This window comes from Abramis brama, assembly GCF_963993115.1.
Source record: "Abramis brama genome assembly, chromosome: 16".
Taxonomy (NCBI): domain Eukaryota; kingdom Metazoa; phylum Chordata; class Actinopteri; order Cypriniformes; family Leuciscidae; genus Abramis; species Abramis brama.
This window is the reverse complement of record NC_139978.1, coordinates 36,765,927-36,781,800: the sequence shown is the minus strand read 5'-3', so window position 1 is coordinate 36,781,800 and position 15,874 is coordinate 36,765,927. Positions and strand designations below refer to the sequence as shown.

The 15,874-nt window shown below is 37.2% G+C and overlaps 1 protein-coding gene across 2 annotated transcripts; it reads left to right on the top strand.

Annotated features, from left to right (window-relative positions):
- Nucleotides 1-172: 172 nt before the first annotated feature.
- ark2cb (arkadia (RNF111) C-terminal like ring finger ubiquitin ligase 2Cb) lies at nucleotides 173-14,300 on the top strand. 2 transcript variants are annotated; one of them, XM_084086700.1, is made up of 8 exons: nucleotides 173-359; nucleotides 7,521-7,809; nucleotides 9,078-9,203; nucleotides 9,287-9,410; nucleotides 10,548-10,652; nucleotides 10,907-11,002; nucleotides 12,897-13,000; nucleotides 13,083-14,300. In XM_084086700.1, the coding sequence occupies exons 1-8, from the start codon at nucleotides 299-301 to the stop codon at nucleotides 13,198-13,200; spliced, it is 1,023 nt and encodes a 340-aa protein (XP_083942826.1). In that variant the 5' UTR covers nucleotides 173-298; the 3' UTR covers nucleotides 13,201-14,300. The 2 variants fall into 2 exon arrangements, with proteins under 2 accessions (XP_083942826.1, XP_083942825.1); XM_084086699.1 differs by having other exon boundaries at nucleotides 9,075-9,203.
- Nucleotides 14,301-15,874: the final 1,574 nt, after the last annotated feature.

The window sequence follows — 15,874 nt, the reverse complement described above, 5'->3', positions numbered from 1 at the left end:
CAGATAATGTCATCGCCCCAACTGCAATCTGCTGCTTTCGAGCTTCGGACAGTCCGATTCATTCGGACGGTTCATTCCAATCGAACGTGATTCATGGATTCGTTTGAGAAATACAAACGCCTTGTGAATCGGTTCGATTGAATCATTAAGAAGAACCGATCCAATAGAACGACTCTGTGAATCGAACCCCGCCGCCACTCTTTGTCCTCGCGGTGAATGACTGCATATGATCCCGCTGAATGTACATTATTTATTCATCCGTTTACACTCTGTATTCATCAAACAGACGATCTGAAGGATGGTGTTAGTTCATGTCGGATATTTGGTTCTTCCCGTCTTTGGCTCAGTGAGAAATAGAGGTATTTATAACACATTAAATCACGATAAGATCACATCTAAGGCCTTTTGCTTGTTTAATGTATGATTATTAAACCTCATGACTGATCTATATGCTGCTCTAGGTCCATACTGAGGGGATATTCATTAAAAAAACAGGTGATTTGGTATTTATTTAGCGAATCAGTGAGGTTTGATTCGGATCTGAGGTAACGTTAACGTTAATCTGTTAGCTAGCTGACAAGATGGACGCTTTCAGCTTCAGATTTCACTTTAAAATACATTTAAAATCAATTGATTGGCTGATATGAGGGATATTCGGTATATTTGATAGATTTTCTATTCGTTTTATCGTGTACTTGAGCGCTGTATGTATTTGCAGAGGTTTATTTGTGAGGTTTGGTTTTACCTCAGAAAGCTAACGATGCTAATTCAGGCCTGAGCTTGCCTCACCGGACAACAAATAACAGTTCAATAATTTACCATTGTGATTTTAATGCTCATTTCAATCAAATAAGTAAGATTTTGTGTTGAAGCCCCAGAATGCCAGTATCTGCATCAGACAAAAGCTGATTTGTTTAAAGCGGTCGATTATTTTTGATACACCTCATGAACTTAATCATTTACACACCGATGTGCTGATTGTCTAACGAGGGAAAACACGAAACTTGTGTTGAGATGAGCTGCTAACTTTACCTCCATCACTGATTTCATGAAGCTTTTTTGATTTCTGTTTCTGATCTTCTGTCTCATAGTTTGATTTCATGTGCTTTATTTCTGTTCTTATCTCCTGTCTCATAGTCTATGGAGGCTGAATCTACATTCTGCATTATCAGATCATTGTGTTTTAATGATCATCTGTGTTCTGATCCCTCCTCATTTCCTATTTCCATCAGAAGACGACAAACATCTCAGATCTGCTCCCTTCCTGAGAACAAACACACTAAAACCAGAGCTAACACATTTAGAGCGTGAACTACTGTCTGTATGTCAAGTGCTGTAGTTTAACCCACATCAGTAGCTCTAGAAGAGTGACTCATGTATGTCCCATCCAGCTTTGGTAGTCAACATGTATGTAAATTCCTGTAAAATGGATGCATTTTGTGCTTGGATGATCACCAAACCCACACACCTATAGCTGTCACCTATGGAAGCTTGTTTCCATCACGGAATATAGAAATAAAAAAGGTAATTGCGCATTATATCTTAGGAAGCTTGTTTCCACCACTGAATTAAAAAAGGTAATTGCGACTTTATCTTGCAATTCTGACACTTTTTCTCTGAATAGTGTTAACTCGCGATTGTCAGTTATAAAGTCAGAATTCTGAGAAATAAACTCGTGCAATTGTGACTTTATATCACGCAATTCTGACTTTATATCTCCCAGTTGCATGTTATAAAGTCAGAATTGTGAGTTTATTTCTCGCAATTGCGAGTTTATATCTCCCAATTCTGACTATAACACAATTGCGACTTTTATATCACGCAAGTCTGACTTTATTACTCACAATTGCGACTTTATATCACGCAATTCTGACTATATAACACAATTGCGACTTTTATATCACGCAAGTCTGACTATATAAAACAATTGCGACTTTTATATCTCACAATTCTGACTATAACACAATTGCGACTTTTATATCACGCAAGTCTGACTTTATTACTCACAATTGCGACTTTATATCACGCAATTCTGACTATATAACACAATGCGACTTTTATATCACGCAATTCTGACTATATCACAATTGCACTTTATCTCACAATTCTGACTTTATTACACACAATTGCGACTTTTATATCACGCAAGTCTGACTATATAAAACAATTGCGACTTTTATATCTCACAATTCTGACTTTATTACACACAATTGCGACTTTTATATCACGCAAGTCTGACTTTATAACTCACAATTGCGACTTTATATCATTGTCGCAATTGAATTGCAAGATAAAAAGTCACAATAATTAAATTAAAAAATTTATTCTGTGGCGGAAACAAGCTTCCACGATATCTCGCAATGTTGACTTTTTTTAAAAAAGTTTTCAAAAAGTTTATAAAACCGAATTGCAATAGCGAGAAAAGTCTGAATTGTGAGAATTCTTCTTAAATGTTATTTTTTATTCGGTGGCGTAAACGAGCTTCCATAGTCACCTGCATACCGTGTGCTTCATTCATCGCCTTCTGATTTTACACAACCATTCACAATCATGTTAAGAGGAAAAGCAAAAAACAACAGACAGAAACGCCCAGCGATTGGCTCGTTGCCTCCAAATTGACAGCGTCCAAAATGCCATCCATTTGGCAGGGATGTTGATTTCCTGCACTGCTACTGAGATCCTCTATTAGAGCAATGCAAATGTCTATTGTTTGGTTGTGGTTTCTCTACCTTTTGTTCTGGTAATAGACTTGAGTGCATGAATCACATTATTATTATTTTTGATTCTACATTGAATAGACTCCAATGTAATCTTTCTGTAGTAAAGATGAACCCTGCTGTACTGTAATGTGCTGTAGCCGATGCATCTGCTCATTGGATGTTGCTTTTGTTCTGTTAACCCTGTACTGAGCATGGTGGGCCTTGCTATTGGTCAATGTTGTTTTATTTGTTGCATGGACTTATTATTATGACACAAATCCACATATACTAATATTTTTCAATAAAGAATATAGTATTTTTCCTAACCTCCAGTGTGCTTCTTGCTGATTTCCATTTATTGTCTCCCCCTCCACCTCCTCCCTCTGCTGTGACCGATAGACTGATTTTCCTAGCTTTTTTCATCACGAGACCTCGATGAGTTGATCCGTGGTCATTTATTCCCGTCATCGAGGCACTTGAAGGTGCAGTGTGCATTCCCAACTGTTCCGATAACCTTAGACCTTCCACATCTTAGAGAGAAATTAGATCCATTTCTAATGAGTCTAGAACGTAACGCTGCACCTTTAAGTCTTCTCACAGTAAATGATCCGGATGCAATGTAAACGTGGCCTTTCTCTGTGGTGTGTCCAGGTATATCACACATTTCATCTCTGTTATTCAATCTCCCATGAACACCACATTGAGCAATTGATCAAGAGCACATTATACATGATTTCGTCTGGTGACTTAAGCTTGTGTGTTTTCAATTCCCTCATTCTGATCTGAAGTAGAGTGGAGAGATGGGTAATTTTGCTTTCCTGCCATTTTTATCCATTTCTACTATTTTTGTTCATTTGGAGTTTTCTTTCTCATAATGAATATTGACGCTTTCTCATGTTTTTTAAGCCCGTAAAGTGGTGCGTTGATTAATTTGCCCATTCACTTGTAGTCTTGTAAATAGCCAACAGATACCTTCATCACAACACGTCAAACTCAGTTTAGCATCCAGTAATCTTATATTAATAATCCAGTGAATTATAGCCTAAAATCTCATACTGTTGAACTTCTGAATGAAGGGGATTTAACTTCTATGCAGCCTATTTTAATTATGGATGTGCAGTATATCGGCCACCATATCGGTATCGCCTGATATATGTTCATTTTTAATGTTATCGTTATCGGCCCGATAAGAACATGTGGCTGATATATTAAAGCTGATAAATAATGGATTATTTCCCTCAGCTGAGACACCTAACCCATGATGGTCTTGAATTGCTTGAAATATGACTGGAATCACTTCAAAAATGGAAAATATCGGTTACATAAAATTATAATGAGAACATTATAATTGTGTGTTTGGAACATGGATTTAACAGCGAGAATTGGTTTTTGTAATCAGGCTCTCAAAAATGATATAAAAATTTGGATTTAGATTTATCGGCCAATATATCGGTTAGCGGCTTTCAAATATAAAGATGTTATCGGTTATCGATATCGGCCAAAATTTGCATATCGTTGCATCCCTAATTTCAATGCATGGTGCAAAGTTATCTTTTTTTCCCCTGACATTTCAGGAAAGGACATTATATTTAGAGTAATTGTTGATCTATCACTAAATATTCTCGTTCAGTGATGATAAAGCATGCAAACTGCATGTCTAGCACCAGCAAAAGCCTGCGATTTCTGATGTGATTTTTGCTCTATGGACCGAGTTGAAGGGTTAATCTACATCCACAGAGATAAATCCCAGTAAACATGTTTCTTAAGATGAGGAGTGTCCAACATCCTAGAACAACATTCCTATCATCCAATCAGATTTTAGTCTTAAGAGCTTCAACAACGTCCTTAACCCGCAGTGATTTTGATGTTTGATGGGATAATGTTGGGACTAAGATTGTTTTTCCAGTACCAACAGAGGATGTTGATTCAGGAAGATGTCCTACTTTGGCCAAATCACATGTCATTGGGTTTTAAAAGAGACCATGTTGCCTACACTTTGGAAAATGGTTCCCACACACTTATCCAAAGATCTGTCATTGGAAAACGCAAAGCTTTCATTGATAATGCTTGACAGGCTAACAGCTCGCATTAAAATACATCTAAATCCAGATGTTTACTGCATGCTCAGACATTTGGCTGAGAAGTAGAGCATCTGTGGATTCCTTCAGCTGTCCAGCAACTCTTGTCTGCTTTCGTATTCGCTAAATAACTCTAGACCTAAAACCATCATTGGTCAACTATGATCACAATTTCCATTGAACTCTATTGGGAACGACGGGACTTGCGACCATAGCTGGCTTTGGGAAACGCACCCCAGATCTGCTGGGACGAGGCACTTCTGTTCACAGCTGTAGAATATGGTTGTCAATTCTGTTTAGAGGATGATATACACTCAATCAAGGAAAGGTCAACATTCTGAAAAACAATAGATGGATCTGATCATGAGAAACAGTTGTTATCTACGCTTGAAAAATTGGCGTAGGATTAATTTGCATCAACTTTCACTTTCAAGTCGATTTCACAAATAATTATAAAGAATCAACAAGCGATGGAAGCTTGTTTCCGCCACAAAATAAAAAACATTTTAATTGCGACTTTTTATCTCACAATTGGGAGTTTATATCTCGCAATTCTGAGTTATAAAGTCCAATTCTAGACTTTATAGAATTTTTTCTAAAAATATTTATTCTAGATAAATATTTAATCTATTCATTATATATTTATTATATTTATTTTCTATAAATGTTTATATCTCACAATTCTGACTTTATAACACGCAATTGCGACTTTATTTCATGCAATTCTGACTGTATATCTCCCATTTGCATATTATAAAGTCAGAATTGCGAGATATAAACATGCAATTGTGAGAAAAAGTCAGAATTTTGAGTTTATTTATTGCAATTGTGAGTTTATATCACACAGTTAAATCACACTGATTTTATTCTTTATAACACAATTGCAAGGTTAAATTCGCAATTACCTTTTTTATTCTGTGGCGGAAACAAGCTTCCACAACAAGCAACTCATTGAATTAAACATGATTGTTTTCAGTAGAAAGGCTGAAACAGTATGTTCTTGTAAAACGTGCACCATTAGACTCGTTTTATTTACAGATTTACAACTGCATCAGGATGTTCTACCAACGCTATGCTAAGGTTAAGTTTAGGGTTAGTAGAAAGTATTTGGGTAAAAAAATAGAGGATTCACACACAGTTTTTTTCTTTAAGACTGGTCCTAACTTTAAGTTGGTTAAATAAAAAGGTACATTGGTCTAATTTGAATTTGAAAAGTAGGTCTGATTACCCATTGGCTACTGCTAGATGCTCAGACTAGTTCTTAAGATGTCAATGCAACAGGCCACAGGACTAGAGAAATACGCCATGGAAAGTAGACTTGTCAAACTTTAAGATGGATGAAAGTGTGTTATTGTGTAACCTATGGCACGTGGATGGTTAATCACTGGCACGTGACAATAGCTGAAGAGGTGTATGTATTTAATTTAATCATCCTTCCCTCGGGTCATTCTGACCCGAAAATCTTGTTTTCTTTTTTTTTTTTAAATTGAGTGTTCATCAGAGGGGTCCAAGACCCCAGGACTTTTGTCGCACTTGAACCACCAATACACAAAAAAAAAATTAATGGATTCGAGGACTTTTGTGGTTGAAATTTAAAAAATGAACAAATCCTTCCGTCGCGGGTCAATTTGACCCCTTTAGGAATGAATGGAATGCGAGGAATGCTTCAGTTCACATAGAAAAACCTAAAAATGCTCAAAATTCAAACTAAAAATGCTAAAACTTTACCAAAAAATTATTTAATAATGTCTACATGTGTATCTGAATGCACACTGAAGAGAAACTGACTTTAGGACCCAGAGGAACAGCTCATTTACTCCATATAGAGATATAAGGCCATATAGAGTCATGAAATATCATGTTATATTATTATTTTCACACAAGAGGTCAAAGACACACAATGTAAGATCTTCTGAGATGAATTAAAAGGGTTATGCATGAGTTGTGAGTTATTTTGAATTTAAGTTAAAAGAATGTGAGGAATGTGCTTAAATTACTATCCAATCTAGTAATTTAAAGGTAAATAAAATAACAAAAAATCTCCTTAAAAATTGCATTAAAAAATAGAAAAAAATATTCTCAAAATTAAATAAAATAATCTTTCTGGACAGAAGAAACTAAGTATAATTTGAGGGCTTTGGGTCATTTTGGAAGATGTGTTACAAAGTGCGAGGGAAGGATGAAGGTTAAATAAAGTCTCTCGAACTTGCACACAGACTTATATTTTGAGGTAATCATTCCTCGTAGTCAAAGCCTATTTTATTAAGTTAGGTACTATAATAGTGTGAGATTTTAACAAACCAAACCAAATTGCTTCAGTGATTATACTTCGGCACAAAGTGTTTGAGAAAAACAAAAAACTAAACCAAAGTTTTGACCACAAACTGATGAGGATAAACTAAAGTTACATGTCTTGTATATTTAATTTGTCAATATGGTTACAGGCATGAATTAGTGAAGTGGTTTGACTTCAGTTCCCTGTTCACACTCTGTGTCTGTATGTATCCGACGGTAAATCTGATTTACAATCTCAAACACTGACTGTGTGTACGTAACCACATTCACTGCTAACAGACTAACATGCCGTTCAAACACAACTCACTCCCCTCCACTCTTCATTTCCCATCACACCCACTGCTGACCATTCATTTCTTCTGGAAGTTCGATGAAGACGATGAAGGCCAAGCCTCCAGCATTCGTTTAATCCCACTCATAATTGGCTGTGATGTCATTGTTCTTGCAGGATCTCATTTTAACAGGCATCAGCACAGTCATGCTACCTCTTGCCGGCATTTCCACGTAGGCCCTCAGGCCCAGATCCCTGTTGATTTCCCAATGCCCCATCCAGGACAATCTCCCACGGGAATGAGCCCTCACCTGGGTCAACCACACGCCCCGCTCAACCATATACCAGCGCCTCCGTTCCAGGACATCTCGACCCCATCATTCCTACCTCAGGCTTTACACCAGCAATACCTCATCCAGCAGCAGATCCTGGAGGCGCAGCACAGGAGGATTCTCCCACAGCACAGGTGTGTTTCAACCAGACCACAAGTCGAATCAGTCATTTTAAATCAGAATCAGTAATCGTAAAGTTTAAAATCAGAATCCGTAAAGTTTTAAATCAGAATCTGTAAAGTTTTAAATCAGAATCCGTAAAGTTTTGCATTCCAAGGTTGCATTTATTTTTATTAAAAATACAACAAAAAAACTGGAGGATACTTCCACAGCACAGGTGTGTTTAAACTAAACCAGAAGTCAAGATCGACCTCATATACATGCCGTTAAAAAAAAAAAAAAAAACCTTTTTGTCTTCTGCTCACCAAGGCTGCATTTATTTGATAAAAAAAAAAACGGTAATATTGTTAAATATTTTTTACAATTTAATATTACGTTTTTTTATAGCCTGGCTGACGTCAGACCAAGTCTCATTTGAATAAAATCGCGCTGCGAGCAAGGCAGCATGGGGAAACCCAGGCTAGGTTTTTTATGTGAATATATGTGTAATTTATTCCTGTGATCAAAGCTGAATTTCCAGCATCATTACTCCAGTCTTCAGTGTCACATGATCCTTCAGAAATCACTTTAATATGATGATTTGATGCTCAAGAAACATTTATGATTATTATCAATGTTGAAAACAGTTGTGTACAATTTTTTTTCCAGGATTCTTTGATGAATAAGTTCAAAAGAACAGCATTTATTTAAAATATAATCTTTTGTAACATTATTAATGTCTTTACTGTCACTTTTGATCAATTTAATGTGTCCTTGATGAATAAAAGTATTGATTTCTCTTAGTGGGAATCCCCCCCCCCCCAAACTTTTTTTTGAACGGTAGTGTATAATGAATAAGCTTTTCTGAAATAGAAAAGCTTTCTATTTCAGATAAATCTTTCTATTCATAAAAGAATCCTGATTTTTTTTTACAAAACTGTTTTCAACATTGATGATAATAATAATGAAATGTTTCTTGAGCATCAAATCATCATATTAGAATGATATTGTAACCAATCAGATCAACGTGTGATCGTCAAGAGTGGATCTCTGAGCTGAGTGAGTGGAGGCGGGGCTCATTTGCATATTCATAGAACAGTGTATACTAAATGAGGCAAGGGTGTCGAGTTACACTCAAGATATTTTAAGGCATGAAGAATTTTTTTTCAAGGAAAAAACTTTTAAATATGTCATTTTGGTGATCAAAGATGAGTTTTAAGAGATAAAATTATTGACTACAGGGGGACTTTAAAACTAGATCTTTGTAATGTTCTAACAATTTCGTTCTGATTTTTCCCAGCAGACACGCTTCAGACCGAACTCTTCCCCATCCGCAGACGCTGCGCCCGCCGTATGATTACCCACAATCCTTTCACATCCCGGCGCCGGTCCCACAGCAGCCGCGCTACCTTGCCGAAGGAACAGACTGGTGCGTCCGTGTTCAGATACCGCAGAAACTAGTCCTCTGTTTCGGCTCTGATCTACTGACATCTGTGGTGTGTTTGTGTACAGGGATCTGAGTGTGGATCCAGGCCTGCCACAGTATCACGTCTCTCCTCTCACTCAGCATTATCAGCATTACCTGACCTCTCCACGCCTGCATCACTTCCCCAGGAACAACACCTCGGCACAAGTGGTCAGTCTGCGCCTTTCCAATCACACTTACATGTGTGCGTTTGGCAGACACGACTTGAATTGCACTAAACCTATACATTTGATCAGTTCATGCATTCCCTGGGAATCGAACCCATGAACTTGGCGTTGCCAGTGCCACTGTTTACGCTATGTAAAGGAGTCCTATTACGCCCTTTTACAAAGTCTTGATTTTGTTTTTGGGGTGTACTAGAATATGTTTTCATGCTTGATTGTTCAAAAACGCATTATTTTTCACATATTTTACATTATTACATTTCGAGACCGATTCAGACCCTGACAATGTTAACGGACGAATTTCACAGGACTTTCAGAGTGGTATTTTTTGTGTGTAATTTTCTCATAGATACGATTGTTATCCACCATTTAATCATATTTGTCAGAAAACTATGGTAATACAAACAGTAATCGATCACAGAATCATGGATAATTTTCCTAAGGGCCGGTGAACCGTCTTACAAAAGCTCCAGTAAACACTACATCAATACTGTAATGTTAGTTAGCAGGCGAGCGGAGGCAAAGCTTTGCCTTTCGTTTACATCATAGCAACTACATAAAGCTTATAATTGGAACTGTTAATAGAAAACACAACTACAATTAATAAGACATGCTAACAAGTTGTGATCCATAAACAACAGATTGTCCACTCTTCCTCTTCTCTAAAGCAGACCAACATGGCCTCACCTCTGTGTTCCCGGGGGTGGGGTTTATGTAAATTTTAGGGTTTGTGATGTCACCAACCCAGGAAGAAGCTCGTTGTAGTTCCTACCAGCCGTTTGTTGTAGTCCTTAAAGAGCAATTTCTGTAGAAAATCTCCCTTTGCATTGAACTTTGAGCGTCGTAATTTTGCAGATGTTCTTTATGCTCAAACAGCAACATTACACACTAAATTAAAGTTTAAAAAGTGAAATCATAATCAAGGACCCCTTAAAGCTACTGTGTTTTCCAAAGTCCCATTTTTTTAATCATGCAAAACATGCTGCGACTTATATAAGTCATGCTGCGACATGCAAAACACATTTGTTTTTTTTAAATGCATCCCTTACATGCTCTTCTAAAAGCCTCAAAATCCAATTGTTCATTGCTGTTGTATGTTAATGAATGGTGTTGTCCTGCACAGGTTGTCCATGAGATCAGAAATTACCCATATCCTCAGTTACACCTGCTGGCTCTTCAAGGCCTCAGCCCGTCTCGACACGCGTCTGCAGTGCGGGAGAGTTACGAGGTACGTCACGCCTCAGATGGTGTTCTTCATCACACATGTTCAGATCTCATGATCTCAGATGGTGTTCTTCATCACACGTGTTCAGATCTCATGATCTCAGATGGTGTTCTTCATCACACGTGTTCAGATCTCATGATCTCAGATGGTGTTCTTCATCACACGTGTTCAGATCTCATGATCTCAGATGGTGTTCTTCATCACACGTGTTCAGATCTCATGATCTCATCTGATGTTTCGCTGTGGTTTTATTCCAGGAGCTCCTGCAGTTGGAGGACAGACTGGGAAATGTGAACCGCGGGGCTGTGCAGACCACCATCGAGAGGTTTACCTTTCCTCACAAGTATAAAAAGGTAAACATTACTAAAAATTTATATTATATTCTAATTTTTTATTTATGTATTTATGCATCACATAATTGTCGTCCATTACTGGGAAATTGTATTTAGTGACATTATCAATTAGATTACACATTTTAGGTAACATAATCGGTAACACTTTACAATAAGGTTTGTTAGTTATGAACTAATAATGAACTGCACTTATACAAAATGTATTAATCTTTGTTAATGTTAATTTCAACATTTACTAATACTTTATTAAAATCTTGTTAACATTAGTTGCACTGTGAACTAACAATGAACAGCTGTATTTTTATTAACTAATGTTAACAAAGACTAATAAATACAGTAATTGTTAGTTCATGTTAGTTAATACATTAACTTAACTAATGAACCATATTGTAAAGTGTTACCACATAATCCAACTACTTTTGACCAAACTTGTTTCTAGCTTTCAATAGGAAAACCACATGTACTATATTGATATAAAAATCAAAAGAGAAAGAAAATAAAAAAGATTAAATATTTTATGTTTATGCTCATGTCATGTAATCATTAAGCAACATCATAGAACCGTGACCATATGAATGTGATGTTAAATTATTGAAATATTAACTGTAAATCTCAGAGGCGCTTCAGTAAATATTTTAGTTCAAAGAGGTTCGGCTGACAAAAAAAAGTGAAATTTACTGCTTTTGTGATAATAATATGTAATCTTGAGACCCGTGCTGGCAAAGGGAATGAGAATGCGCACGGGATAATTTCGAGCAACGGGTAAAACAAGTGAAAAAATTCAATTTTGGTCGATTTTGAGGTTTTCACAAAAATGAGTTGATTAAGCCCTCGTCTAGCGATCCCAATGTTCCAAATAGCAATTAAACATCTAAAAGTATCTTTATTTGTGCGTTTTACGAGAGGATTACCTTTCTTTAGTCCATGAAAAATGCGGTTCTCCTCTGCTCGCTTCCCGCGCTTCCCCTCAGCACAAGTTCGGTGTCGTTAATCGTTGTAAAGCGCAGTATTCCATTTTTGTGAATATTCAAAGTGAATTATCGATGGCATGAGTCTGAACCAATTAAATGTGATTTTCAAACTCATGCTCATGTAAACAAACAAAACGAGCTTATTCGCGCTGACTGACAGATCCGATGCGTGCGCACAAAGACTCCCAGACAGCATGTCAATACACATAGGCTACTGTATACAGAGAATTACAGTAGCCTAGTTCAAAATATCTGTGTTGGTGAGTATTCATGCAAACGTTATCTGTTATGTGTTAAGTGGACGTTTGGTTAACTGTTAGGGGAAATCATCTGATGTGTAACATTATATTACATCCGTGCGGTACAGTAGGTCTGAATACTGTAGGCTGTCTGTTAAATGAAATGTTAAAACAAATAAATAAATGTTAATCAAATAATTGTGGTATCATGGGGAAAAAAAGTTTAATATATATTTTTTCTATAGATATGTTTTGACTTGGTGTGTGCCAAATTTGGTGTTATTACCAGGGATTTTAAGGTATGTTTGCTAAGGGATTTTGTTTTGGAACCTTCAGAAAACTTTTTCTCAAAATTGACTTTGCTGACTCTATCGACTTTAAACGTGCAGCTCAATCATTTTTTGTCTGATTCCACCAAATCAGTTGTGAAAATGTGAAAATAACAATAACTCATTTTTGAAAATTTGCTCATTGCAATTCATTTTGCCAGCACAGGTCACATAAATATATATAAATATAAATAAAATGGAGATGCTGTGGATGTTACCCCAAGGCTGCTGGAGAATTGATTCGTTTTTAATATCTGACTCTTGTGCACTTGGTTGAACCTGTAATTTATTAAGTGTAAATTGCTATTGGATTTAAAAAAAACATGTGTCTAATAACTGAGCATGTGATCCGCAGAGAAGACCTCTAGATCTGAAGATCAGCATGTATGAAGAGGAGCTCGACACGGATGAGAAATGCACAATATGCCTCTCGATGCTCGAAGACGGAGAGGACGTCAGGTAGTTCTGCTCGACACTCACTTTCATTGATATACTAATGAAAACGGAGGCGATTAACTTTCGTTTTTCGTTCTTTTCTCAGGAGATTACCCTGCATGCACCTCTTCCATCAGGCTTGTGTTGACCAGTGGCTGGCGACCAACAAGAAGTGTCCCATCTGCAGGGTAGACATTGAGACGCAGTTGTCCCCTGATAGCTGATGTCTCGTGTAGCACTAGCGAAAAGTCCTGTCGTCTTTCTTCGTCCCCTCGTGGGCACTTTGCCAAAATGTGTGTCATCTCCATCACCACTCTCACCTCTGACCTTTGCCTTCTGAGCCAAATGACCATAAGAACAGAGAAGAGTGGAGAAGAACGAGTCTGTCGATGAAGATGGTTTCAGTCAAAGTGCTCTCGATGTGTGTGTGCGAGTGAGTGTGTTTAGGACGGGGAACGATGACCAACCAAATGTTCTCAGTGGGTCACGGATGAAGCATTACAGCATATCACACGCGGTTGGTCATGAACTTCTTTAAACGTAGTCGAACAAATCATTTGTGGAAAAAACACATCATGAGCGAATGAGAGAAGTGTTGAAAAACGCTCAGTCGTCGGCGTGTGTGTAATTATCGGAGATGATGCTTGACGTTCGTATGTAATCGTGAGGCCAGGCTTGATAATGAACTGTGACGGTCTGCATTTTGTCCAACGCTTAGAAACGTATCCACTAAATGCATGTTGAAGCGAGAGCCCGGGTTCTTCTGGGAAACGTGACGTGAGGACGTTTCCCGCGCCGCATCCTACTAATCCTGAAGACACTGTGTTCTCGAAGCGTCTCCGAAGTCACCGCGAGTGAAACATGTACCTTAATGCCTGTAGCACAAGCACACGTCGAATAGTAACGGCATAACTCTGTGTTTCCATTCGCTCTGTGACTCGTGGTCTCGCTTGTAGAGTCATAATGTGCATGAAACCTGTTTGCTGCCATTTCTAGAGGACATGACAAGGGAGTAAAGCCATTTGTTTTATAGAAACCAAACATAACTTTTCTAAGGCTGTTCTTCACGATCACTCTTTCTGGTTTTATTTCTCTTCTCTTGCCAAGCTGTGTCCGCGCGGGGCTGGTACAGCTTCTCGACATAAGTAGCTGCGATGCTGGAAAAAACAAAACAAGTTATTTATTGTTGTCTTACTGTAGTTAGTGGTTATTTTTGTAAATGCACTCACGTTCTGATGAAGCGTGTGATCGTTTCCCTGCTTTTTTGCATTTGCACTCGAGTAAGCTGTTTCCTTGCATATCGTGCACTCATTCCCCCCCCCCCAAAAAAAAACACACACACAAAAAAAACAAGGAAGCAGACTTTTTAACAGCACAGTTTCTTTGCGTAACGATAGGAGGGATGCACCAATATGAAGACTTTGGCCATACAATAACCCATAATTCTTTATATTTGAAAGCCGATAACCGATATATTGGCCGATAAATCTAGATCCAAATTTCGGTCGATACCGATAATTATTCATATTTGAAAGCCGATAAACAATATATTGGCCGATAAATCTAGATCCAAATTTCGGTCGATACCGATAACTCTTTATATTTGAAAGCCGATAACCGATATATTGGCCGCTAAATCTAGATCCAAATTTTGGTCGATACCGATAATTATTTATATTTGAAAGCCGATAACCGATATATTGGCCGATAAATCTAGATCCAAATTTCGGTCGATACCGATAACTCTTTATATTTGAAAGCCGATAACCGATATATTGGCCGATAAATCTAGATCCAAATTTCGGTCGATACCGATAACTCTTTATATTTGAAAGCCGATAACCGATATATTGGCCGCTAAATCTAGATCCAAATTTCGGTCGATACCGATAATTATTCATATTTGAAAGCCGATAAACAATATATTGGCCGATAAATCTAGATCCAAATTTCGGTCGATACCGATAATTATTTATATTTGAAAGCCGATAACCGATATATTGGCCGATAAATCTAGATCCAAATTTTGGTCGATACCGTTAATTATTTATATTTGAAAGCCGATAAACAATATATTGGCCGATAAATCTAGATCCAAATTTTGGTCGATACCGATAACTCTTTATATTTGAAAGCCGATAACCGATATATTGGCCGATAAATCTAGATCCAAATTTTGGTCGATACCGTTAATTATTTATATTTGAAAGCCGATAAACAATATATTGGCTGATAAATCTAGATCCAAATTTTGGTCGATACCGATAACTCTTTATATTTGAAAGCCGATAACCGATATAATGGCCGATAAATCTAGATCCAAATTTTGGTTGATACCGATAATGATATGTATATTTGAAAGCCGATAAACAATATATTGGCCGATAAATCTAGATCCAAATTTTGGTCGACACCGATAATTCTTTATATTTGAAAGCCGATAACCGATATATTGGCCGATAAATCTAAATCCAAATTTTTATAGAAGTTTTGAGAGCCTGATTACAAAAACAAAACTCTCACCATTAAAAGCCATGTCCCAAGCACACAACTATAATGTTCTTTTATGTAGCCAGATCTGACAGAGATATGACAGATCTGCGCTGCTTGTTGCACTTAACCGTATTTTCCTTTTTGAAGTAATTTCAACAATATTTCAAGCAATTCAAAACCATCATGTTGATCAGTGTGCATCTGAAGTATCTCAGCTGAAGGAAATTAATCCATTATTTATGTGCTTTGAAATATCGGCCCAAATGTTCTTAACGATAACATTAAAAATGAACATATATCGGCCAATACCGATATGGTGGCGATATATGGTGCATCCCTAAACGATAGTTGTTGCCTCACTGACCACTTTTAATGTACGTGACTGTTTTTCCGTAGCAGAAGTTC

Bases quoted from the DNA above. Each gene is read 5' to 3' on its own strand.
- ark2cb (XM_084086699.1), top strand. From the start codon at position 299: ATGGTGTTAGTTCATGTCGGATATTTGGTTCTTCCCGTCTTTGGCTCA. The intron at 11,003-12,896 runs GTAAACATTACT...TGTGATCCGCAG, and splicing joins TTCCTCACAAGTATAAAAAG to AGAAGACCTCTAGATCTGAA. The intron at 13,001-13,082 runs GTAGTTCTGCTC...TTCTTTTCTCAG, and splicing joins GAAGACGGAGAGGACGTCAG to GAGATTACCCTGCATGCACC.